The sequence below is a fragment of the Pleurodeles waltl genome, chromosome 4_2 (genome assembly GCF_031143425.1).
Source record: "Pleurodeles waltl isolate 20211129_DDA chromosome 4_2, aPleWal1.hap1.20221129, whole genome shotgun sequence".
Classification (NCBI taxonomy): domain Eukaryota; kingdom Metazoa; phylum Chordata; class Amphibia; order Caudata; family Salamandridae; genus Pleurodeles; species Pleurodeles waltl.
The window spans coordinates 383,220,426-383,247,817 of NC_090443.1; the positions used below are offsets into that span (position 1 = coordinate 383,220,426).

Genomic DNA, 27,392 nt, shown 5'->3' on the forward strand with positions numbered 1-27,392 from the left:
TTCTGTGCACCCTAGAGTAAGGCATGCAATCTGCTAAATGTGTTTGCAAGCACCTCCCTTACATGTATTTCTTCATATCAAGGGTCCCTTTACAAGATAGCCGTTTATCTACTCAGCCCCCCACCAGGAGGCACAAATACCAGGAACATCGGGTACTCTTGGGGAAGGAAGGGAAGCGAAGCGGTTTTGGTGGCAAGCTAAACGCATCTGGATCACAAACTGATCCCAGAGGATCCTCTAAAAAACGAGGAATTACTTAGGAAATCGGCAATACCTTACCCAATTCCCATTTTCCTCCATGTTTCACCTGGTCAACAGGTGAAATATCAGATAAAAAACAGCTTGTGGTGTTTCTGCAGGACTTGTAATTCCGTAGCGACAATTGTTCTGAGCATTAAATGGGGACCTGAGTCACAATGTCCAGGTCTGGCATAGATAGCACATGTGCTGTCTCTTCTGGACATTTTGGGGCATATTTATACTCCGTTTGCGCCGAATATGCGTCGTTTTTTTCAACGCAAATTCGACGCAAAACTAACTCCATATTTATACTTTGGCGTTAGACGCGTCTAGCGCCAAAGTTCATGGAGTTAGCGTCATTTTTTGGCGTGAACACCTTCCTTGCGTTAATGAGATGCAAGGTAGGCGTTCCCGTCTTAAAAAATGACTCCCAGGCATGTGCGTGGTATTTATACTCCCGGGCAAAAATGACGCCCGGGAGTGGGCGGGGCAAAAAACCCCGCATTTGCGCCTCTTTTTAACGCCTGGGTCAGGGCAGGCGTTAAGGGACCTGTGGGCTCAGCATGAGCCCAGAGGTGCCCTCCCCTGCCCCCAGGGACACCCCCTGCCACCCTTGCTCACCCCAGGAGGACACCCAAGGATGGAGGGACCCATCCCAGGGAAGAAAAGGTAAGTTGTGGTAAGTATTTTTTTTAATTTTTTTTTGTGGCATAGGGGGGCCTGATTTGTGCCCCCCTACATGCCACTATGCCCAATGACCATGCCCAGGGGACAGAAGTCCCCTGGGCATGGCCATTGGGCAAGGGGGCATGACTCCTGTCTTTGCTAAGACAGGAGTCATGTTAATGGCGTCTGGGCGCCAAAAAAAAATGGCGCAAATCGGGTTAAGACGATTTTTTTGCCTCAGCCTCACTTGCCCCATTTTTGGACGCCCAAACGCCATTTTTCCCTACGCCGGCGCTGCCTGGTGTACGTGGTTTTTTTTCACGCACACCAGGCAGCGCCGGTCGGCTAACGCCGGCTAACGCCATTCAATAAATACGGCGCCCGCATGGCGCTTCAGAATGGCGTTAGCCGGCGCTAATTTTTTTGGCGCAAAACTACGTTAGCGCAGTTTTGCGTCAAAAAGTATAAATATGGCCCTTTATTTACTGTCAGTGGGGTTATGCCCACCCATTGCTTACCATGGGTTGGCTCCATTGTCACTCTCATTTGGCTGCTTCTATTTGGTCAGTGCATGCCTGCTTGACTTCCTTTTCACCTGGTTAACCCTTGCCTAGAGCATGAAACAAGTACTTGTGTCCTTTCACTATTTCTCTTGTGGGAGCTCCTTTTTAATTCTTCCTCAGACAGTCCTTGAGAGTGCTCATTTTTCTCTTACATCCAATCGGATACTTAGTTTTATCTTTCTTTTCGACAGTGTTCAGATACTTTAGGTTTTTGATTTCTTTCTTTTTTAGTATATGTTTTATTGAAGAGTGTGTGTGTACTTTTCCTTATTTGGCTTTTAATTATTGTTAATGTTTTTCCTAGTGTTACATTTCCAACACGTGTTCTAAATAATCATTACAGCACAAATGACTTTACTGTGCCAATAAGACTTTGAAACTTTTGGTGTTGCTTGGGAAAAACTAAGCATTTAGGAGCGAATTTATTAAAGGGTTGCACAACTTTTACACCAGCCAACAGGGTGCAAATGTGACATGGCCCTGAGTGGCTTGATAAATTCAGAGTAATACAACGTAGTGCAAATCACTGAATTGCTTTACTCTGCCAAAGAGAGGCATTCCATGGGTGTTGCTTTGGTGTTCTCACGCAACACCCATGGATTTTGATGCATTCCCAGATTTACTATAAGTGGTAGACCTGGAAGCATACGAAAACTGCTACGTTTCTCCTGGTGAGGCATAACAAAGAAAAATATGTTTATTTTTCCTCATTTTTTCCTATTTCTGTGTGTCCTGCATGTGTGTCCCTTCCTGCACAAAAACAATCCTGCGTACAACTCAGGCAGAAACTTGTGCACCAGCGCTGGCAAAAGGCAGGAATATCCTGAATAATGGTAAATACAGCACATTCCTGCCCTTTCTCTGTCTCACAGCGCATCGAGGTGACTTTCTGCGCTGCATGACATTTTGGTAAACGTACCCCTTATTGTCGCCATCACACATGTTCTTACATTTGTTCACGCAAGGATAACAATTGCCTTCATGTTCGTAGTCTTTATATTCATTTTTTTTTTTTACCACCAGGCCCTTTTATGTTCACGGCATACATCCTTGTATTCAAATGTTATGCCAGAGGTCAAGTTGATTTTTTATGCACAAGCAGATTAAGTGATTTGCCCAGAGTCACAGGATGTAGAGCCCGCACAGGTACTCGGACATGGTTTTCCTGCTGCTAAACTGGCAGTTACGCCTGTAAAGGTACACATAACAATGCTGAAAACGGCACTGAAATCTGCATACTAAATTATTGATAAGAAGGATGTTGCCTTTTTTCTTCCAACATTTCACCTTTGAATTGCGAATAACTTAATGGACGCTTGAAAGAAGTCTCACACATACGTTTTAATACTAAAACTGCTGAGGATCTGTTATGATGGGCACCTCTGTGTTTAAAATATCTGCTTTATGCTATTAAAATGGCAAGCTATAAAGAAACTACACCTTACTGCAGTAATCCCTTCACCTTCTTTCCCTCATGAGTGTTCAACATTAGCCCACAGGCAGTTGCTTATGTGATTACTTTTTCTGCTTCGTTCAGTTCGTGCTAAGACAGCAGCTGCCTTCATGTTCCTGTCCTTTACATTGCATTTTTTGGATTAGTACCCTTTAGGTACACAGCATTTCTCTTTTCTTTCATACACAAAGCATTATTTTTTCGGTGAAAATCCTTTGCCACTTTTTTTTTTAGGCACTCATAAATGGCATGTGTTTGCAGGCCTTCTCCCTCATGTGCTTCTCTCCCTCGCCTCCATGTGCTCTCTCTTACCTGTGTGATTTTGTCCCCCTCCATGTTGTTGCATGCCTGCCCTCCTCCTGCCCCCCCTATTGTGTTTGCCCCCTCTCCCCCTCCATGTTGTTGCTTTTCCTCTTCTGCTATCTAATCTAGTTGCTTGACCCTCCCTGCCCTCCTCTTGTCGTCCATCTTGTTGCTTACTCACTGTGCTATGCTTCTGCCATTATCCATGGTGCCCCAGCCACACCCACCATAGCAAAAAAATACTCTGTCACAGCCCACTGTGATGCGGGCAGCACAGGCCGCATCTTAGCATTTTTTAAACTTTCAGCTATGCTGCACAGCAGCTGCGTGGCTGTCCAAATAGCTTAAAACATTGACAAAACCAACTGTTCGAGCAGGTGAGACCAATTGACTTTGCCAATGCTTGTTTTTAATTGCACACAGGGGTGACCTGTGATCTCATGTCTTAATCTGCATGCTGTTACTCTAGTCACACTTGGTTTGCAGTTCCCATCATGTTTTTGTATTTAGAGCAATGATTAAAGCTGAGACTACAACCATGATTGAGAGTCAGAAAACTGGTAAAAACATCAGATTTATAGTCCGCGCTACGGTGACACATTTACCTATTGATGGTGAGGCGGGTTTGCGAATGCCTCACCAGCCGGAGCTCATAGTACTCTGCCATGTCCCTGGTCATTCTATAAGGGTATAGTGAACATAAATGGTGGTAGTTCGAACACTTGATCCAGAAGGTCTGATGGAGTCACCCCAGTGAAAGTCCATCCCGCCTGTAGTGTCGTACCAGTGACAAAACTGGTCGCGAAACACTACCATAATGAACGACATGTAAACAGAGGGGAGCCGTGCTCCCCTCCGAATCCAAGTTCAATGCGCCTGGCCTGCCGGTCGTCTGCAGGAAGTTATATAAATAAATGGTGGCCAGTGGGAGGGGCAGTAGAAGCGGAAGTGCGGTAGTCCACGCTGCTGTGGCCACTGGTAACGCGTCCAGCCCTTATAAATTACCTGTACCTGGACACGTTGGAGGTCGGTGAATCTTTTAACCGAGTCGGGTTCTCCTCATCCTAAAATAGTCGAGTCACTCAGATCAATAATCAATAACTATTGTAATCGGTAATCAACACTCAATTAATAGATCAATATAACACATCAGAAATCAATAACAGTTGGTATTTCGGCGCACCATGACCTTTCAGTCATGAATAACCACACCAGTTTATTAAAAGTTAGTGAATTTATTTCCCTATATTAACAAAGCTAGCACGATATATATATGTCTCAAAACCAATTGATATATGTATATGAACATTACTAGCTGTCCATAACGGCGGAAGAAACGCAATCTTCGTAAAATCTGAATAATGATACACTCTGTTATCGCAATGCAAATCACCAATATGACTAACTGTATTTGACTAATTGCATACATTGGTCAGCATAACAAGATTTCAATTTAGCATGGTACGTTGAATGAATACCCCGACTAACCTCTAATTAGCATCGGCATGTGGGGCTTCATGCAAAACGAATTTAGTCAACACAAATTTGGAAAACTTCTAGCTAGGACCCTATCAAAATAGCAGTTGGTACCTAAAAGGAAAAACACAATGCATAATACATTTATCCTTTCATATTTACCAAATACAATCAGCATTCAAGAAAAGTCTTCGTCCTTCAGGTACCGGTTGATCAGCATGGGGCAAGTTTCGAAGGGGCAAAGTTAAGGGCAAGCTTCCTTGCAACGGCAAGGAGAATGGGGCAAAGTTACTGCATAGGCAAGACGGGGCAAAACAAAGTTAAAGTCTCTAGGGTGAGAATTCTTAAGTCTCTTTCTCTCGAATAGAGAAAAGGGTATCAGGGTGTCGTCCAAAATGGAGTCTGGCATCAGGCTTCAAACTGGCATCGAGGAAAATGGCTGACTTCTCTTTGTCCGGTGGGTTTAAGTAAGAAACATTCCAAATTCTGCAGGGTCTTCCATTGGAGGGTTCATAGGTTGGCTTCAAATTGTCCAATCAAAATTGTCTTTTGCTAGCGCTCATTTATGCATACACTGTCCTTGGAGCCTTGGAACACAAATTGTAACATGGTTTGCCAATTATTTTACTATCTAACCTTCATTGTCCGCACCTGCAGAGACTGACCTTGTATCAAAGGGGATGTAACCGGCCTAGCACGAAACCTTGGATATAAGTGTACCAGCCAGTTTCTACTGGAAAAAATACAACTTCAAGCAAGAATACATGTTTCATTAGTTCAAGGAAAAAAAGAATCACGCAGTTAGAATTTGAAGCCAGGCAACTAGGCCAAAGCCTATACTAAATTTAAGCTAAGCAAAACAGTTTTCAAACAAGAAATCATGGCATACATTTGCGATTATGACGGATTAGTACATTTTAATACTTCATGATTAATAAAGCTTGTTTATACTGATGGCAAACTACCCCGAGGGCACAATTTCCCTCGTACATTATTTCATTAACTTAAAATCACACTTCAATATATATATCGGTTACACGGTGTACATGAATATATGTCGGACCTTCTATTTCTGCGTCATCACCACCACAGAGAAAACGTCCAGTGTCGGCCTCTTATTTCAGCGCATGCGACCGCGCTTGTCAATGCATAGAGTACCACAACACTACACCGCCAAGAGTGACTTTCTATAAAATACATGTATAATGTCAGAGATCCAACCATCTCCCCTCCCCATCATAGCATGTTTGAGAGACTCAGTTTATAAGCACTCATTATCTATCCCAAGTTCTTGTATACAGTTCCAGTGCCCACATTGTCTGGCAGTATTTCCGCCGTAGTGCCAGACATTGGTGGATTTTCTACTGGAGTGCTTCCGCACTAAAAAGGGCCAGTGGCGAATATAGCCACTTGCTTGGAGGAAACCTCGTCTGCTTTAGCAGAGTATTCTTAATTTAGTGGATTTTTACCCACCACTTTGGCGGGGGAGGACATTCTACTGTAATGGCAGATGCACAATCCACCACCAAACTCTAAATCAAGCCTTAAATGAAACTCAGAATGTATTCTTGGTTCCCAACTACTCTCCTTTTCCCTTCCTCGGCTGTTCTTTAACACTTTTTGGCAACTTCGGAAAACAACACTTCTTATAGGTTTTAAGTAAATGGGTCTCTGTTGCATGAGTTTTAACGCTTGCACTATAAGCATACCTGTTCAGTGAGTGCTTACTGCTCTCACCAGGTGAACATGAGTAAAGTTTCACTGTCCTTGCCTGCTCACTTTCGTCTTGCCTAACACATCCAAGTTGTTTAGCTCTAACCATGACTCTCGTTGGCTCAGCATATGTTTTGTAACCAGTAGCATAACAGCTGCCTCTGAAGCTTAGGAAGGTGTGCTACTTTCTGCAAATATAATCCTCCAAGCATTCTTCATTTACTTAATTAGAGCTTTGAAATATTGTGAGCTTCCCTGATGAGGAAGGAGTGATACAGGGCCAATAATGGCTGGTATAGGTCAGCTGCTCCAGAATGCAGAGATTCGTAGTTACTCCCAGTTTATCGCCTGCTTTATTTTGCATGACAAAAATATTGCATCCACTATATCAAGCTAACCATCACATCACAAGGTAGGTCTAGGTAAGTTGATGTGGAATGAAGAAACAAAATGATATGCTTACCTTGACAATCTAGCGGTAGGTGATGTAGTGGATGCAATATTTCAGTAGGTTGCTGCTATTGACATTGAAATAGTGTCATACAATCCAGTTTTTGGCCTGAACTAAATCTGGGTCATAGGAAAATTTGAGAAGCTGAACTCACCTAAGCAAGACCGAGTGGCATGTACCAGCCAACCAGTATGTTCATATTTTTAGTATATAGTAAAATATATTTTACACAACTGTCCCAGATCAATATAAAGGAAGTCCAAATATTGCTAAAAACACTTTGGATGCTTACCTGGGATAAAAACAGGCTGCTCATGATCAGGATCATCCTTGAAGGGCCAGTAAACAGTGAGTGAGTGATGCCGCCACACACACGCATTTGAGTTTCAGTGGCTGTCATCCTCAACTATCTTGTTTCCTTCGACAACTAGGCTTCTCCTCTGCGTACTCTGTCAGAGGATCACCAATCTCTACTGCCATTCCCAGCTCCAGGTGCTACACATGGTAATTATTTTGTCCGCAAAAGCCACTCTGCATCCCCAAACATAACACTTAACAAACACCCTAATATGTTCTTCAGCAGACATCAACATTCAACAAACATCAATAAACTAGAAACTAAAATACGCAGTGGCACGACCAGACCACGCATAAATACCTCCCACGTCATATCCAACTTGCCACAGAGAACATAGTAAAACAATACACTCTTTAAACCAAATATACAGGCTCGCTTATAATCACCAAAACACTTTGAGAACTACAATGCTGCACCAGTGGTAGATGCAAGCTAGGTAAATGCTCGATAACATAATATATGCACCAAAACCACCTACATAAAAGTGTACTTTGATTGTCGCTCCCCTACTTAATTCCAGGTACTGATACTTGGATCAACCACAAAGACAATGTAGTATTAACTGCCCTCAACACTAAATACACCACCTTCATTGATCCACCCACAGCAACATGGCAGGGGATATAGCATAGGGATCATCAAAACCAATCCCCTAAGTCCTAACCCTCCTTATAGTGTACTACCATAATAGATGAGTTTTTTAATAACATCCTACAAAAAAAGTGTGACAACCTAATGTTGAGGCAAAACTCTAGGAGCTACGCCATCTAATACAAGGCTCAATTGTTACGTTCTAAATGGGCCAACTCATAAAGGTAATTGTAAGTCTTAAATTCACAGTGTAGTCATGATTAATAATGAAGATATAGATTGGACCCTTTCTTATTAAAAATATTGTTGGATTTTTCAATTAAGAAAAGTATTAGAGTCCAAAATGTATCATTTGCTCATATAAATATTGTCTTGGCCAGTCTTGTGATATTTGAAGGTCTTGAAATTCAAATATTTATTCACAAAATAAAACCGACAATTGCGAGCCAAAGAGTCTCTCTGTTACAGTTGTGGCCATCATGGAGAAGATGCAGCTACATTATTTTTTAATCATTAGTTGTACTGAAGAGAGAAGAAAGAAGGACAAAAAACAAAAACTAATTCACTAATACACTGGCACCAAAATATTGCATCTAGAACATTGACTACAGCAATATTGTGAATTTAAGTACATTGAAAGACGTATAGATTTGTTATCCACAATTCCACATCTACAGACCTTGTAGTTATATCTTCGTGGTACTTTCATTCACAATATTGTGGTAGTCAGTATTCTGGATACAATATTTTTGCAGGACAATAAATATCTTCAAGGTACATAGATGTGGAGTGAAAAATAGCAAATCGGTTGTTATCCTTACAATAATGTGGAAGTTGATATTCTGGAGAAAATGTTTTGAAGGAGAATATTTTTGTTATCAATATTCTTACATATCGCCCCGCCCTGACATGTACACACCCTAAAACACATGGCCATCACAGTAAGTGCCTTGTGCACATTATTGTAATCTAATAATCCCCAGTCCCTAAATAAACCTTCTTTGAAGATCTTGACTCAATTCTAGATTCTATTCCATCAAAACACCTCTCAGGTTCTCCTAATTTTCGATGTTGATATGAAGAATCATTCACAAATCACTACGGTCCACCAGATTATTACTGGTTACTTGCTCTCCAGTACACGCCTCCTTTCTGCTGTGCCCTGCACACTCTCTTATACACTGTCTCTCCTCAACATCCACTCTGCTCCAAACTAACAGTTTCATCTCACCACTTCCGTAAAACTGATCTTTATATTTTAAGTGTCCATCCAGCATAATGCTTGCTCCAGCTGTCTCTTTTATCTTTAATTTATCAAACTACTAGCACCATTGTCTAGGTTCCTTATGTGTCTTTAGCCACCGCCTTCTAAATGGCTCCTGCCTGGAATAGTTTTAATCTATGGTTGTCCTATCTTTGCTAACAGAATGAGAGCTGACCCCCTCCTCACCAACTTATTAATGCCCTCAACCTTAACTACTATATATTTCATGGTTTTCCTGTACTGAACAACACAAAAAGTGCCCCAGACATGTTGGAATAAACCTCCAGGCATGTCAGAGACACTTCTCATGTAGGAACTCGAGATGTAACATTCCTTGGAGGTACATATGGCAGCATTGACCCCGAGATGGCTGCCCTGGTGGGGGCTAGTGGGAGTTGCCTTTGGGGAAACAACAGGGAAGGGGGCAGAGGGAAAAGGCAGTCAAAGCGGAAAACTTTAAATGTGGCGGGCCATCCTCCACAGATGTGGGAGAGGTGTTTACTTAACCACAGTGGTGATGGGGGAGGGTGACAACCAAGTGTAAAAGATCCTTATAGTCTCCCTCATTTTAAGACTGTTGAGCATATGTTTCATTGCAGTTCATTTTACATAAAGATATAACTGACAGGTGATTTGACATAAAATCATGTCTGTTTTTAAGCCTTCGCAGAAATGCATCGGACGAACACACAGGTGCAGGACCCAGACAAGCAATGGGAGATCGGTCGACGCGATGACCGACGGGCAGACGTACGGCTGTCTCATGGGCTGCAAGACATTGAGGAGGCCCGGCAGTACCACATCAACAGCATGGCCTGGGAGAAGAAGCGCGTGCAGCAGGATCTGCTGAGGATTAAGCAAGGTGAGGTTGTGAGGGGGCGGGATGTGGAACAGAGGAGTTGGGCTGCTGCTGCCCAGAAAAGGGCTCTAATCCCACTAGCTGGAGGTTGTGCTTAAGGAGATGGGTCAATCTACTGCTGGTCATCGAGGACCCGAGGATCCCTCAAATGAGGTTGGGCAGAGCGAAAAGGGAATGGATAACAGAGAGGTTAGGGTGCTGCTGGTCTGGAAGGGACTGAGGGCCTACCAGCAGCGGATTGGATAGAAATGGATGTATGAAACGGCAGTGTTCTAGGAGAAACTTATGACCCCTCAAGTGGGGTCACTTCCAGTTTTTAATGGACAGCCCTGATATTTTAGGTCGAGCCTAGGCAGCGTGCATGTGCTGTCTCTTGACATGCTGTGATCTACTTCTGTGGGCTTTCACCACGCCCATCACTTTAATTCATTCCTTGGCCTGCCGCTCAAAATTCCTATGGTTTGTTAGGTTAATAATTTAGGTTTGTCCCGCCTTGAAGCTGTTTTGTTACCACCTCGGAGACTGACCCTGTTACATGGATTATTGCACGATTGACCAAATACCTTAGTGTTGGTGTATTACATTTTTCTTTTGCCTCTCAACTTCGAGCTTTTGGCGATATGTTGTTTCTTCCTCTCACATCTCATTGTTTCTTTGAGGTGTCTGCACTTAACAAGGGCTCCAAGCTGGAGGGGGATTCTTTTTTATTTACTTATATAGAGTAAGCTGGACCCGAAGTTTGAAGCGCTTTACATGAGCGTCGGTTAAATTTGCAGCCCCATTCCAAAATTCTTCCCAAGTTTAGCAGTTGAAAAATATACAAACTGGCACCTTTTAAATAGAAAAAAAAACAAGGGAAACCCTCAACACGGCTCTCCCTGGCTCAGGGGGAGCGCCAATACTACAATAATCACTGCACTCGGGAAACTCGCCCCATAACGCTTTGCAGGACATTCCTTTTACAACACATTTGTGCCCATAACTCAGCCTGTGGTGGTCCTAGGACAATGGGACTGCCACCAAAATGTTCAGCACAACATGCTCATCTTCTGGGTCCCCACACTAGGTTGGAGGGGGCAGGATCATAATCTTTCCCACCATTCAATGTCTTTTTCATCTCTCTCATGGATGGAGCTTTTGCTTTACAGCTAGGAGTAGTTTGTCTTTTAAGGGCCTTGTTTGTAATAATATTCTGGTAGGCCTGAAGATGTGTTATACACTAGGCCAGTGGTTCCCAACATTTTGACTCCTAAGGACCCCCATGGAATCACTACTGGAAGCCGGGGATCCCCAAGCAATTTCTACAATTCAAACATTAGAAATGTAATTCACAAAAAATACACAAACGAGTTCAAACCAAACAAATACTCAAATTACTAAAGATATAATTATTTCATATTGACAAAATATGCAAATATTGAAACACTTTAATGGCAAGGTTGGTGCTGCATCTCAGCATCTAACTTTTCAGTGTTTGGTTTTATTTAGGAAAGCTGAATCCTCAGGTCAGATTCTACATTTCCCAAGCGATTTTTGTTTTTATTTTTTTAGGTACGTAAGATCTGAGAAAGCTTTTGTCATATAATATGTGGTAGGGAAAGGAAGTAAAACCATAGGGCCTCTCATAAGGGCTTCTCATCTCTCCACAGCCTCTCTATCACAAGTATTTATTTGTTTTATAGCACCTCTTACACCAGTTTAGGGTGTGGGAGCACTGTACAGGGGTCTACAAGGTATAGGATTCACATGCCATCCTTACTGGTAGGCATTTTCTAAGAGTGCTTGGTCTGGAGAAGTACAAACTCAGGATTCAGAACATAACAAAGTGGCTAGCATTAACTTTAATAATAATGTATTCCTATGCAAGCACACCTTTATTTAGCAGCACAAGGATAAAAACATAACTTTCTAATTTGTTCCATGCAGTTCTTTGTTGGCAGTTCGTAGCTCACTAGATTTCGATTGTAACTTATGAATTGCACAGTAACAAAAGAATCTCTGTGACAAAAAGCAGCAACCCACTATGCTATGCACATAAAATACTTTTCTTTGCATGACACACGTTCTTAGCAGCAGGTATTTTAACCCTCTGTGCTACCTTAGATGAGTCAAAACTGTCACCAGACAAAACTCCCATCTCCCTCCAGCAGGTACATTAATCACTAGAGTTATCTTGACACTTTTATTTTTGTCGGAAAGCTTAAGATACTTTGCAGTGGTTTTAATGCTGCTGCACAAATGAACTACCAAATTAAAAAACATGCACATGTTTCTGTATAGGCCCCAGCTGAAGAAGTGTCTTCCTGCCGGCCCAGACCTGTGGACCTCCTGGGAATGTGTCATGGACCCCTGGGGTCCCCGGACCACAGGTTGGGAACCGCTGCACTAGGCCCTCTAGGGGTCGAATATATGGTTACATAACATGTTTCTTCCAAATGCTGTTTTTATTGTGGTGTCCTCTAGGGGATGTTCTGACCATTACAATCTAATGCCAAGTGTATGAAGGAATACACAAACACAGTTTATTTCTGATAAATGTTTAATGTGCTGCATGGCTAAATACTTATAAGGTCCCAAAGGTGAGACCTATGGGCTATGCCAATGATTGTTTACATCTAGGGCCTGATTACAACTTTGGAGGAGGTGTTAATCCGTCCCAAAAGTGACGGTAAAATGACGGATATACCACCAGCCATATTACGAGTCCATTATATCCTATGGAACTCGTAATACGGCTGGTGGTATATCCGTCACATTTGGGACGGATTAACACCTCCTCCAAAGTTGTAATCAGGCCCCAAATGTTTTGTCCCAGACAACACGTATAGGGCAGAAACGGTTGTTTTTATACATAGGAATGATGTTTATCAATACCTTAGCAAATCAAGAATAAAAGCTTTGGTACGGCACGGAAAAGCAAGGTGCTCAGCATCTGTGCCATTGGGGAGACAGAACAGGGCATGTAGCTATCTACAGTGCAGCAGGTGCAGTGGCACCGGAGTCCAGGGATGTGAGGGGCCCACGGCACCAAAATTACAGTAGTATTAGAATATCCAGCCAGTGGCAAGGGGGACCACTGCTCTTGCATTTGGGCCCAAGACACCCGCGTTGCACCTCTGGAGAACATCTTAGGATGAGGAGGACATTACCTGCAAAGGCGCCCTTACTTTGGCTGAACTCTGCTGCTGTTTGTATTTACCATATGCTGGATTATTATTCTCATTCATTATCCTTTTGCTCACTTCAAAGAATTTAGACCCATTTGCTCGTAATTGTGGGTCTCATCCAGTGGTCGAAGTGGGCTGGATCGGTAGGGAACAGCATACCCATACTTTTATGACTTATGAAACACAGTTCCCCTACTTTTTGTCAAAAGACTACCGTCCCAGGATGGTTAATTCTCACAGTTTAAATGCCTCAATTGAAGTGTCATTCAGTGAGTCTCCTGTGCAGTGAAACCGAAGCTGGAAAGACAGCTAAACAAGCCTTCCTGCCAGGCCGTCTGCTTTCCTGAAAGAAATGCAAATGTGCGCTACAAGTTAATCTGCAAATGTAAAGGATGCTTTGGAGCCAGTATTGGCTTTAATTGACCTAATCACTCAAAGCATTCTGATGACAAAGATGTATTCTTTTTTAATTGGTAGTGCAAAGAGTTAACAAGTGGTCTGTGAAGTGCTTGCTTGTAATAGTATTTATATCTCACTCACTACACCCTGAGGCGTTGAAGGGACAGTAATGTAAAACAATTGCATTATGCACACTCTGGATATTACTAAAATCTATATTTTGAAAGCACCATTTTATCTTAAACATTTTGCACATTTTGTAGCAGTCCGGTCTTATACTGTGTTTACTGCAAGTTAAAAATAATTGAATTACTTATTCACAGTGCTTTCTGTCACAGGCTGTGACCTCAGAGCACAAAAAATACACAAGTCACTTCTCCACTGCAACAACCAAGATTTAATTCTATGGCAGACTGGTTACTTGCAGACCTCTGCAGTATATTAACTAATAGAGGTCTCATAATGTACTATAGTGCATTTCCCAATTGGTAACACCTTTTTTATTTATTTTATCATTTAAGCTGCATGTTATTTTATATGTAGCTACCTAAGAGTAAAAGACCAAAAGAAGTACAGAATATTTGAGTGCCAGAGGTGACCTAACCTCACTTTAACACCTGTGTTTTACTGTGTGATTTTGCAATTGGTTTGTCTCTGCATTTCTGTACCCCAGGTACAGAGAGGCATTACAAGAAGAAATATCTTTATTTCTCCTCGCTATTTTCTCTATGTGTGCTGTATTTTGCAGAATATATAGACAGAGGAAAATGCTTGTAAGGGTTGATTTTGTGCAGGAACGTATCACTTCCTGCACAAAAACAATCCTGCCCATAATGCAGACACCCTTGCACTGTGGCTCAAGGATGCATGCGTTAGTGCTAGGTAGCACACAGCGCACCAGCGCAAAAAGAGGGCAGAAATGCATTGTCAATATGGAGCATTTCTACTCTCTCCCTTTCACACAACACAGCACAGCAACAACTATGAAATGTAATGTAAGGTGAATTTGTAGAGTGGTGATGTTCACACTTAAGGATATCCAGGCACTGAGAGGCAAGTGTAGGTGTGTGGAGAAACTGAGCCTGAGTACAGGCAGTCTCAATGGTCCTGAAGAGAGACTAATTGAAAAGCCAGGTCTTTAGCTTCTTGCAGAATTTAAAAAGTGAGGAGGATGCCCTGATGTATTGGGGTGGGTCGTTTTTAGGATTTGGCATCTTGGTAGGAGAATGATTGACCTCCCGTTCTGCTTCTGTGGATGCGGGGTGTGTGTGCGAGTAAGAGTGATGCTGAGTAAAGTTGTCTGGTGGGTTGGTGGAAGTGAAGCCTATGATTGAGGTATGCGGGTCCTGTGTTGTGTAGTGAGTTGAATGAGTGGGTGAGAAGTTTGAACTGGCAGCGCTTCTGAATGGGGAGTCATTGGAGCTCTCTGGGGAGTGGTGTGGATTCAGCATGGCAGGTCCAGGATGAGTCTGATGGCGACACTTTGGATGATTTGAAATCTGTGAAGAAGATGGGTTAGGATGCCGGTGTAGAGTATGTTGCTGTAGTCCAATTTGCTTGTGATTAGGGCCTGCGTAATGGTACATCTATTGTCCAGTGGGAGCCACTTGAAGATTTTACATAACATGCAGAGGATAAGGAAGCATGAGGAGGGGATGGCCTTGACCTGGGACTTCATGATGAGGTTGGTGTCTAGGATGAGACTTAGGTTCCTAGCATGGTCGGTTAGGATGGGTGTGGGTCCAAGTTCAGTGGACCACCAGGTGGAGTCCCAAGGTGAGCTGCTTTTCCCAAAGATCAGCACTTCCATTTTGTCCTTGTTGAGCTTGAGGCAGTTTTCATTCATCCAGTTGGCCACACTGGTCATGCATTGTTTGAAGTTTGTCTTGGTGGTGACAATGCCATCTGAGAGGGAAAAAAATGAGGTGGGTGTCATCAGCGTAGGAGATGATGTGGATCATGTGGGATCTGATGATGCTAGCCAAAGGAGTCATGTACATGTTGAAAAGTGTGGGTCGGAGTGATGATCCATGTGGGACTCCGCAGATAGGGTTCTTGGGTTCTGATGTGAATGGCGTGAGTCTGACTCGTTGAGTTTCCCCATAGAGGAAAGATGCTGTCCATTTGAGAGGGAGACCTTGTAATCCTGCTGTGTGTAGTTTGGTGATGAGTGTGTGGTGGGAGACAATTTCAAAGGTGGTGGAGAGTTTGAGAAGGATGAGGGCGGTGGTATGTCCACAGTAGAGTATGGTGCGTGTGTCATTTGTGGCAGTGATGAGGGCTGTTTCAGTGCTCTGATAGTTTTGGAATCTCAATTGAGTCGGCCAGGAGTTTGTGAAATGCTGGGTGGTCAGAGGATTGCCTGTTGATGGTCTTCTCAATGACTGTGGCTGTGAAGAGGAGCAGTGATATGGGTCGGTTGTTGCTGAGTACTTCTGGGCCAGCTGACATGTTTTTTGAGGAGGGCGGTGACTTTGGCGTGTTTCCAGCTATCTGGGAAGGTGGCTGTCCAGTGATGATGGAAGTGTGAGCAGTGCTATCGTTGCTCTTCCCAGATTGTAGATATGGTATGGGGAGGGGGCTGTGAAGGCCCCTAAGTGGACTGTCTTCATTATTGCTGCAATGTCCTCAATGGATAGAGAGTTCCATGCTGTCAGTTGTTAGTCTTTGGTTGATGAGGTTAGCAGGCTGGGAAAGTAAAATGGGGGTGGCTGAGGTTCTAAGTTGCTGTAGATCTTGGTGATTTTTTTGTTTATGTTGATGAAGGTGGAGAGGTTGTTGCAGAGTTCTTGTGTAAAGGTGATGGTGTTGGTTGCGGCTTTAGAGTCAGTGAATTCCTTGTTGATGGCAAGAAATGACTTGCAGTTATTGAAGCTAGACTTTGAAGCGATGTGACATTCTCAGAAATACCTTTATCACTTGCAATAAAGTAAGAGGTCAGATTGTTGTAGGTCTTAGTTTGAGGTCTAGAAATGGAGAGGCAGGTGGAATGATGTGATGCTAACAAAGACCTACTACAAACATTTCTGCACTTTTAGAATGTTATTATTGTGGAAGACAGCTTTAGACTGTGTTATAGCATTCTTTTATAGAGCCCGTTCGGCTACATAGACTTTTTTTGTCTGACCCTCTATTGCAGTGGTTTTTAACCTGTGGTCTGAGCACCCCTGGGAATCCATGACTGCTTAGAAAATTAAATTATATTAGTGTTAATAAAGTGTATGTAAAGAAAGAAGCAAAATGTAAAATTGAAAATTTTAAAACGTTCTGTAAATGTGAAAGAATTTGAAATTGTAGGCTAAAAAGTAAGTTTGCATCCTCAGATTGATTAATGAGAGCAGTGCAAGACCATCAAACCAAATATGGTATGAATGTTGAGTAACCACAATTGAATTTAGAAAAGCTCCAACCTTCCCATTAAAATTAAAATGTTGATTTTTTAAAATATTTTTTTGTTAATCAAATAAAATATTTCTAATTTGTGTATTCATTTGATGAATATTTGTTTCTGTATTTGTTGTTTATATGTTTGTGTTTCAAATCATTGAAAATACTTAGGCTGGGGTCCCCGGCTTCCATTAATGACTCTGTGGGTGTCCCTGCTTTCCAATAATGATTCAGTGAGGGTCTTCAGGTTCCAGAAATGATTAAATGGAGATCCACAGAAGTCAAAAGGTTAAGAACCACTGCTCTATAGGATTTCCTCCACAGGTATGCCATCATTTTTTCTGGTGTGGAGTTTGATCTTGTGCAGAGCCTCAGAAAACCCTTGCATTTCGATACTTAGGGACTCTGCTGGAGGGTTTTTTACAGGCATATGTTCCTCAAACATCTCACATTATATAGAGGACATCTCCTGCAGCAGATGTTAGTGCCCTTCTAGTTATAATTCTCTCTCAGATGCATTGAAATGTAATTTGCTATGAGCTTGAAGTTTTTTACCACCTAAGTAAATGGGTGTCTCTGCCTGCGCACTTTAGGAAAGGCATATTTTAGTAGATGAAACTCAGAAGTGCCCACTCTTAGAGTTGCTAAATGACCTGCCTAATGAATATTAATTAGGCAGGTGGTTCTGGTTATTTGGGACCTGCTGTGGTTAAGTGTGAAAGCAGACATGGTGGAGCTGGGGGATGGGCACTTCAGCTACTGTCCAGAGACCTTCACAAGTACTCCAAAGCAATGCCCTAGGGAAGTGAGGAGAAGGCACTTATGGTACGGGACCAAGTTATAGTTGGGTTGCCCAGGTCTATCCTCAAGGGATGCATGGGGAGATCCCTCATTAGGGCAGCCTCTGGCATGGTGGTTTTGGGCTCAGTTTACCAGTTGGTCCAGTTCCCTGGTGTTGGGAGTCAGTGATTTTGGTCTTGAGTGAATTCTGTATGGGGCCCAGAGTGTTAGCTGAGGGAGCTCAATTCAGTTATATGATGCTCGAAGGGCCAGCTTGGTTGTCAACCCTAACTCTGTGAGGATCAAAGTTACAATTTCATATGTCTAGTTATCTGTGCAGGTGTTTTGAATTGGTGATGTAAAATAAATGGTGTTGGTTCATGATCTTATTTGAAATTATTTTTCCTATTGTGAATAAATAAAACCTGATAATTGTTTTCTCAAAACCAAAAGATAGGTCCTAGGCAAATTTGTGGGGAGGGAGGTCTGTATCATTGCTCTTTCTATTTGGTCTCCTCCCACTCATTGGTTCTTCAAGTAGTGCCCTGTCAGCATGAGAGTCTGAAGCTGTGCACCACTGCTTGAGATTAGCGCTGTTTCAGTAGAAAAGCAAACACAAACTGCACAGGTCTAGGCTGGCTCATCTAGGCGGTTGTGCGAGATCTGTTTTCTTAGAGTGCTTACAGGCAGTGCTCTGTTTTAACACAGGCAGGCTACTCAAAGGCCTCACAGCCCTCTAAAGGAGCACTGCGTCTCAGCACTCTGATCGATATCAAGGTCTTAAACAAGGCTGTAGCTATGGGGGCTAGAAGGGCCTGACCACCCATATTTTTAGTTGGTGCCCAAAATCAATATCCCAGACTGGTCTAAACAGTCATCACTGTACCCAGTGCCAGCTTTAGTGTGGCAGCATTTGCCTGCCATGCTGAGGCGAGACAACAGCTGCCCACAGATATCTTTGTTTGCCCCACATTTTCCAGGGGATAATAATAACAAGAAGATAACTCTGGTGGTTAATGCACTCAATAGAGAGATATGTGTGTCGTTTAGTCACAGTTTTGACTCACTTAAGTATACCAGTGTAGAGGGTTAATGTTTCTGCTGCAAGGACCCAACGTGTAACATGCAGATCACAGATCTGTATTTTATGCAGATAGCTTGGTGCATTTTAGTTTTCTCACAGCGATCCTGTTGTTACTTGCAGTTCATAGGTTACAGTCCTTCTAACATAGTACAATGAGCAATAAACTATCATCAAAGATCTGCATACAAACTGCAATGGAAAGGTTTAAAGCCTTATTGTGTTTTACTTTCTTTTGTTATTTTAAGGTTATTTAGAAAGTGTTCCTTTGGGTAGTAATACATCCTTATTAGGAAAGGCAACTCCAACCACTGTGTTACGTTTTAAATCCTGAGTTTATGTGGCAGATTTTCTTTTTGAGCCATGTGGTACAAACGGGGTCATTATGAACATGGCAGTGTTTACCGCCGTGTTCATGCTGGCGGTCATTTCACTGACCGCCAGCCACCTCGAGACCCCGCAGAATTTAGGGTTGGGACATTGCCATGCCGCTGTGCGGTGGGTGCAGCGGCACCCATCGCGCAGATCACTGCCCGTAAATTGGGCAGTGACCTGCGCGACGGGGCACTGAACACCCCTTCCGCCAGCCTTTCCCTGGCGGTGGAACCCTCCAGGGAAAGGCTGGAGGAAAAGGGATCATTATCCGGAGGGCAGCTATTGGATAATGATTTCCGCCATCGTCAGGCTGCCTGTCAGCGCTAGCCTGGCGGTGGTGGAAGGCCACCTGTGCGGTCCCCACAGCCTTCATTATTTGGAGGCTGAGATCGCCATGCCGGTCATTACCGCCGCCACCGGCATGGCGGTCTCAGCCGCCAATGTTCATAATGAGGGCCAAAGTGTTGTGAGATTTACTTCCCAACCAAAATCCTAATTTCCACTGGATAATAGCCCTAAAGCAGAGGTCTTCAAATTGTGGGGCACATCCCCTGGGGGTCCGTGGCTGCATTCCCTGGGCAGCATAAATGGCTCTTCAAATGCTTGTAAGTGAAGGGGGCCTCGAACTGACTATTTGGCACATTTCCAGACAGTCTTGATTCACAAACAGTAGCAGATGGATTCTAAAACATGATTTGAACTGTGATCCTTGATGCCATGGGGTCGAGGTCAAAGAGTGGGGTGACGGAGTCAAACATGTGGCTATAAAGAACAGTATATTCTGTAACTGTTTCGCTATTTTTTAACCTTGGAGTAGCTGCATATAAAATAATGTGCACATTTTAAATGAGAAATAAATGCAAGTTAAACTAATTGACTTTACTATAAAACCTCAGTTGGTAATCAATGCAGATATCTGTGTTATGAGCAGTAAACGGCCACTAGAATTATGGAGGGGAGGGCCAAAATAATATGTCAGGGTTGACTAAATTATGTTGCAAGAAACGGCAAATTATGCAGCTTAATGCTGCACATTTTATGATAGTATTTCAAAATGTAACCATGTTTACACATTAATGAATGCAGTCTAGGCAAAAATGTCAACTCATTAGTACCAGTTTAACACCCATAAACACCTATTATCAATTGAAAGGTGACCAGACACCTTAAGCAAAGGGCTGCCCACTGTGTGGCAACACGTGTTGCTGCATTTTAGTAACTTTTGATCTGTTTGCGCTAGATTTTTTTTTTTTTAATTCTACAGATTATGTAGCAGATGACTGATGAAGCGGTAAATGTGGAAAATCCATAATTAAATTGAACGCATAGCCGAATCACATAAATCTAGTGGTCCAGTCAGTTCATCACATTGAATCCTGTGTGGCACAGTGGAAAATAATGTGTATTTAGAGTGCTCAGAAGTTCGAGCTTGTGACAGAACGCAATGTGAATATGTCAGTTATTATTTATATCTAAATATTTTAGTATTAATTAATTAGACTATATCTGGAAATATTTTGATGTGTCCATTAAAAGGATGCCCTCAAGAACCTAGCTGGTGACACCCTTGCATTACCTCTCAAGAAGAATAAGCCTCCGTGCAGCTCCAAGTGACTTCATCAGTTAGTCTATGCTAACTCCAAAGCTGCCTTTATATTTGGTGATTAACTAGTTGCACACATTTACACTTCGTTCGGGTAGCAGGCACCTAGGTGAGAAGGCTTGTTTATTCTTTAGTTTTATGTCCCAGCTTGGGCTTCACAGCAGAGAAGACCCCCTCTCCATTTACCTACCTTTCAGGCAAAGGCATCTCAAGGTCAGCCTTAACCTTTAAGGCATGGTTGTTTTTATAAAAAGGCAAGTCCAGGGGGTGGAAGGGAAGAGGCCAGCAGTGTTAAAATCAGATGCACATCCTCCAGACCCCTCTGGGCCTCAGAATTGACCAGGAAAAAGAGAAAAGTGAGCTGGGTCCATGGATAGTATTAGAGATGTAGAGTCTCTATTAAAAAATATCAACAAATGGATAGAGAATTGACAGAGACAGCTTTGCCTGATGCATGCCCCTGGGGACGAGGGCAAAATATGGGGGCCTTCTTTTAATTTTAAGACCGTAACTACTATTAGTGCAGCAGGTGGTGGTGAGGCATTGGGACGGGGGTGAGAGTGTCCACTGCTCCCAAGTTATGGCTGTCTTACTATGAGAAATGGGAGCAAAGGCCTGTTTGCTAGTGTTACAATCCATGCTAACCAAGGAACAAGGCCCAAACAACATGGGTGGGTGAGATGTGGGGTTTCTTTATGTTTTTTACACAAAAGTCTAGAAAGGCTGTTTTGTGCTTCAGGCCTATGCCTAGGAGTGATGGTCAAATGGAGTGGGCAGAGTAGACTGCCTGCTTCAATGAACTATAGGTATTGTTTAGTGCTGCAGGTGCAGTTGCACTAGAGCGCAGCGGTTTGAGAGGCCAACTTACTTATGCCTACTACATGTCCTGAAGTATAGGCTGTCAACCAGGACTCTTCAGCCATCTCTGACTTGGGCTTTTCTTTCAGTCTGACTCCAGGTGTAGCCCATCTCCTTGCAGTCACCCACAAGGCCTTCGTGCTAGGTGTTTCTTGGCCTTCTTCTTTTCCTTTTCCTTTTTGGGTTCCAGGTAAGGGCTTGAGTCATGGTGTTTGACGCAGACTTGCGCAGGGTGGGACCTGTCCAGGCCAAGCATATTTTCATGATTTCTTCATCGGCAGGAATTTGGGAAGTCTGTTGCCGTAGATCTTTGTTGCTGATGATGTTTGGCTTGCAAATTTGTAAGATTTCCCTCAGACAGGTGTTGATGACGGTTTAGACTTTGTTGGTGGTGGTTATTGTTGTCCTCCAAGTTTCTGCTCCATATAGAAGTACCGACTTTACGTTAGTATTAAAAAGCCTGATCTTGGTTTGCTGCGTTAGGTCCTTGGAGCTCCACATCTTCTTTAGCAGAAAGAAAGCAGCCTTTGCTTTGCAGATTCATGCCTTGACATTGGCATCTCTGCTGTCCTGTTTGTCTGTGCTACTGCCCAGGTAGGTAAAGGCCTCAACCTCTTCCAACGCATCACCTGCAAGAGTGGCTGCATTGGTGCTGGCTGTGTTAGCCTTCAGGCTCTTGATTTTTCCCCTTTGGATGTTGAGGCCAAGTTGAATTGAAGTTGCTACCACATTGTTGGTCTTCTCTTGCATCTGCTGATGAGTACGGGAGAGTATTGCTAGGTCATCTGCAAAGTCCATGGTGCTGAGTTGCATCAAAGGTGTCCACTGGATCCCATTTGTTCTCCCTGCTGTGGATATTTTTATTATCCAGTCTATGGCCAGCAAGAAGAGAAAAGGTGAGAGTAAATAACCTTGGAGGGCTTTAGTTCTCACTTGAAAAGCTTCTGTGAGCAGTCCTCTATGGACTATCTTGCCAGTCATTCCCTCATAAGAGATCCTGACAGTCCTTATGAGCTTATCTGGTACACCGTAGTGACGGAGGAGTTTCCAAAGGGTCTGTCTGTCCACGCTGCTGAATGCCTTCTCATAGTTGATGAAATTGAGATATCAGGGAGAGTTCCATTCCATCGACTGCTCAATAATGTTGCAATCTGGTCTGTTCAGCATCTTTGCAGAAGCCATCTTGTTGGTCTTGCAACTGAGCGTGGACTTGTTCCTTCATTCTGTTCAGGATGACTCTGTTGAACATTTTGCCTGTGGCTGATAGAAGAGTTATCCCTCTGTGGTTTGCGAAGTTACCCAGATCACCTTTCTTGGGGATCTTGCTGTGATATCCCTCCGTCCAGTCTGATGGCACCTTTTCCTCTTCCTAGTGCTCCACCCATCTTCGTTGTTGGCCTTCGTTACCCATGATCATCTTCCCAGGTTGGTCTTTAACATATCTTTCTGTCTTGCTGTATCTGTCGGAGAGTTTTCCCGTTATGTTGAAGAGTTATTTCAAGTTTCCATGGCTTGCTGCTTCCTGGGCTTCTATAGCAAGGCCATCAATGAATCTTTTCCTGTCTGCTCTTAAGCTTCCCTTTGCCTCCTTGTTGGTTTCGGTGTACTCACCCTGAGCTTTCTCTTTTTGTTCTCTTTGTTGGCTGTGGTTGACTGCAGCTTTCTTTTCCTTTCTCTCTTGGATTTTCAGAGAGTTTTCGTGGAGATCCCTTCTTTGTGCAGGTGTTTCTTGCGACACAGAACCTCCTAGCAGGTTGATGTAAAATTTTTGAGGGGCCAACTAAGCCCCAATTATGGTTGTTTTACAATACTTCCTTCCTGGCAGTAGGGATCAGTGCACACTTGCTTTGACAATGTTACTCTGGGCCTTAGAGAAATGGCCATGGGAGAAAGAAAGGAATCAAAGGAGAGGAGACACCTTAGTTTGGGACTCAGAGAGATGCCAGGAAAGGGGAATTCAGCAAGATGGGAGCCCAGGCTTTTAGTAAAGGGCAGAAATGACAGCCCACTTTGCAAGGCAGTAGCTTTCATTGGAGAAGCTGGTGCAGGTGCAGCAGCACTGGTGTCCAGGGGCGTGGGGCCCTCTGTATCACAATTATAACTGTCTTTCTTTAAAATAAAAAAAACAGTAAAGGGACTCATTTTCCGTGCTAGCTTTAGGGCCTATTTGCTGCAAAACTCTGGCAACATGTGAAAGTTAATTTATTTCTGAAAGGAAGAGGAAGTGGCCTACCTGTGAGAGCTTCTGACTTTAGAACTGGGGAAGCAGGTTAAATTTTCGTTGCTGACTCATCATTCTGTGTTTCTGGGCAAATCACTTAGGCCCCAGTAAAAACCGCCGAGATCAGCGCTGGCGGTCAATAGAAGACGGCCAGCGCGACTACCCACCCCGCCGGCCGTATAATGTTTTCCCCGCCAGCCCAGCAGGGAAAAGGGCCGTAACATTGACAGCAGCTCCAAATGGAGCCACCGCCAATGTTAGTTTGCAGCGGGTGCAGCAGCACCCGTTTCGCAGATCACTACCTGTAAATCGGGCAGTGACCTGCGCGACAGGGCACTGCACTGGGGCACTGCACGGGGGCACTGCACGGGGCCCCCTGCACTGCCCATGCCAAGTGCATGCGCAGTGCAGTGGCCCTGAGGGGGGCCACAAATCGCCCAAAGATACCCGTTCCACCAGACTTTCCCTGGCGGTGTGAACCGCCAGTAAAAGGCTAGTCATTATCCAGAGCAGCGCTGCCCTGTCGGATAGGAATACACCGCCAGCATTACCACTGGGGGTGGCGGTGTCTTCCGCCGTGGGGTTTTGGGTGGTTCATTATATGGCGGTTTGACCGCCATGTACATAATGAGCCCCTTAATATCCATGTGCCTGAAAAATTTATTAATCTGACCTTGTGTAATGTAACTGGTACTCAAGTAAGGCGCACCAATGCCTTTTGGCTGAGTTTATGCCGTAGAACTCTCAAAAACCAAAAAGGACAGATCCTATTTCAAGATTGGAGTGATAAGTAGGCATTGATGGGAAAGGGATGAAAGAGGCACAGGAGATAACTTCTACTCAGGACCGCTGCTATCACTAGTGCAGCAGGGTATGTTATGTTATGTTAAAGGCATTTGAGTGCATTAAACCCGAGGGCATCAAAGCGATAGCACAGACCCAGCAGAAACTGCAATAGCACTCATTTAGGACCGTACTGAGTAAAGAGCCAGTGTTCCAGAACTTAGCTGCCCCAAATAGAAAGCCCTTCCACCCCACCTAACTTTACAAAATCTAGCAGCAACTACCAGTTTGCGCAAGGAAGACCTAAGAGGTATAGGTGGGGTATACCACCGAAGCATAGCATTTAGCTGTTTCGTGTTCCGGAAGTGAAGGGCCTTATGTACCATTCATAGAGCTTTGAAAACAATTCTCTTTCTGAGAGGCAGCCAATGAAGGGCACGCAGGCCCTCTCTCACTGATGCCTGTCTAGGGTTTTTCAAAATGAGACGAGCAACTGCAACTTGTTAACACTAGTATAGTTAGTATTCAGGTATACTGAATTACAGTAATCCAACCGTAATGAGTGCAATGACAACCACCTGACGTAACTCCTTAGAGATAAAAGAAAAAATCTTCCTCAAGATTCTCATGGTGTGAAAACAAGTGCTGGCAGTGCGGCTAGCCTGGTTATCAAAACTCAAGAAATTGTCCAACAAAATACCCAGATTTTTGGCAGATTTCACAGGAGTGGGAAGATGCCCACGTTCCTCAGGCCACCAGATACTATACCAGATTGAGTCTTTGGCACCGAAGTCAAGACCTCTGTCTTACCAGCATAGAGGTTTAACAAGCTGTTGTTCATCCATTTCTCAATACTGGACATGCAGTGCCTCAAAGACTCTGCAACTTCGGTCACATTGTTGGAAATTGACACAATAATTTGAGTGTCATCATCATATGACAGGACCTCAAAGCCAAAAGGCCGCACCAGGACTGCCAAAGGTGCCACATAGATGTTAAAAAGGGTCGGACTCAATGTGGAGCCCTAGGAAACGTCCCAGGGAAGAGTAAAGGCATCCGCTTTAATGTCCCCACAGGAAACCTTCTGGACTCTGTCCATGACAAAGGAAGAAAGCAGACAGAGGACAAAGCCACCCAATCTCCTCCAACCATTGAATCATATGTACTAGCCATATTGTATCAAATGCAGCAGACAAGTCGAGCATTAGAAGTATGGCAGCACCCCCTGGTCAACAAGGCGGCGGATATTGTCAGTTACTGCCACAAGTGCTGTCTCCGTATTGTGTCCAGCTCTCAAGCCATTTTGAGAAGGATCCAGGCAGCCATGTGTTTCTATGAAATTAACAAGTTCCAGATTTAAGAATTTTTCCAAGAATTTGGCTGGAAATGGGAGCAAAGAAATCGGGCAGTAGTTCTTAAAATCGAACATATGAACATTAGGTTTTTTCCAATAAAGGAGTGACCATGGCTCTTTTTCAACATGCGGGAAAAATGCTGGATTGAATAATACCTCTGAAAGTATTATGCAAAAAGTCAGAAATGGGATCGGGGCCAGATCGAATATTTTGGCTGAGCAGGGATCCGGAGGAGAACCAGATTGAGTGCATGAAAGCAACTCTTTGGTCTGCTGAGGAGAAATAGAAGGAAACGCCATTAAGTTTAGGCCCAAGGAGTCTATAGGCAGAGAGCTGCTATCTAAAGAAAGATCAAAGGTAGAGAATAGATCTGGGATCCAGGTTCATTTGCATTGGGGTCAGGAGTGCTATGGGATCACAACACACCAATCATGGCGAGCAGAGTTTTTTGGGCAGTTTCTGTTTTTGTTTGACAACGGTGTCATCTCTCGTTCTGTTCTCGGAGCTAAGCTCCTGAATCTCTCCATCTGGAATCGAGAGAATGCATCTGCTTTAGTATTATTTATGCCTGGGACGTGCCTCACCCTAATGTCTAGGTTTTTTGCTAGCTCTACTTTTACAAGGTGACGCAGCAATTTCAACACTCTTGCACACAGGGACGCCCCTCTATTAAACGTGTGGACTACAGCCTGGTTATCTGACCACAGTGTGATCTTCATGTCCTTCGGCTGTTCCTGTCAAATTGTTAGGGCCACTACAATGGGAAATAATTCAAGGAGCGTGATGTTCCTTGTGAGGCCCTCTGCTGCCCATGTCTGTTGCCACTTCTTGGCGCACCATTTATTCTTTAGTATGGCCCCAAAACCTATGCTGCCTGCTGCATCATTGTAAAGTTCGATCTGCTTTGCGGACACCCAGCCTTCTCTCCATATTAATGTGCCATTGAATTCTTCCAAAAATGACAGCCAAGTCTTCAAATCCTGCTTTACCCCTGAGCCCAACCTGACAAGGTGGTGCTTTTTCTCAAGCTCCCTGGTCAAATGCATGATTCGCCTGGCAAACACCCTTCCTGGTGGGATGACTCTCGCTGCAAAATTCAGTTTACTGATTAGCCCTTAAAGCTCCCCAAGTGTGGCCTTCTGCTTGCTCAGCAACCTTTGGATGTCCTTTGCCAGATCCTGTACTTTGTCCTGGGGTATGCTGGATGTGCATGCTTCTGAGTCCAGTTCTATGCCTAGGAATACCAACTTGGTGGTAGGGCCTGTTGTCTTATCCTCTGCCAGAGGTACCCCCAGCTCTGCCGCTAGAGATTGGAAAGCCTTCAATAAGTTCTGACATTCTGATCCACTGGGCTACCCAACAAATAGGAAATCATCTAGGTAGTGTAGCTTCCCGCCCCTTGGGTGTCGTTTGTGCAGCACCCATTCCATGAATGTGCTGAATTTT

At 43.7% G+C, this 27,392-nt stretch overlaps 1 protein-coding gene across 1 annotated transcript in view; it reads left to right on the forward strand.

Moving 5' to 3' along the window:
- CCDC190 (coiled-coil domain containing 190) overlaps nucleotides 1–27,392 on the forward strand; it is a 132,496-nt gene that overhangs the window by 15,285 nt on the left and 89,819 nt on the right. Inside the window, exon 2 of the mRNA XM_069231506.1 lies at nucleotides 9,740–9,940. Coding sequence (XP_069087607.1) covers nucleotides 9,751–9,940 — 190 coding nt within the window. The 5' untranslated portion in view covers nucleotides 9,740–9,750. The remainder of the gene's footprint in view (nucleotides 1–9,739; nucleotides 9,941–27,392) is intronic.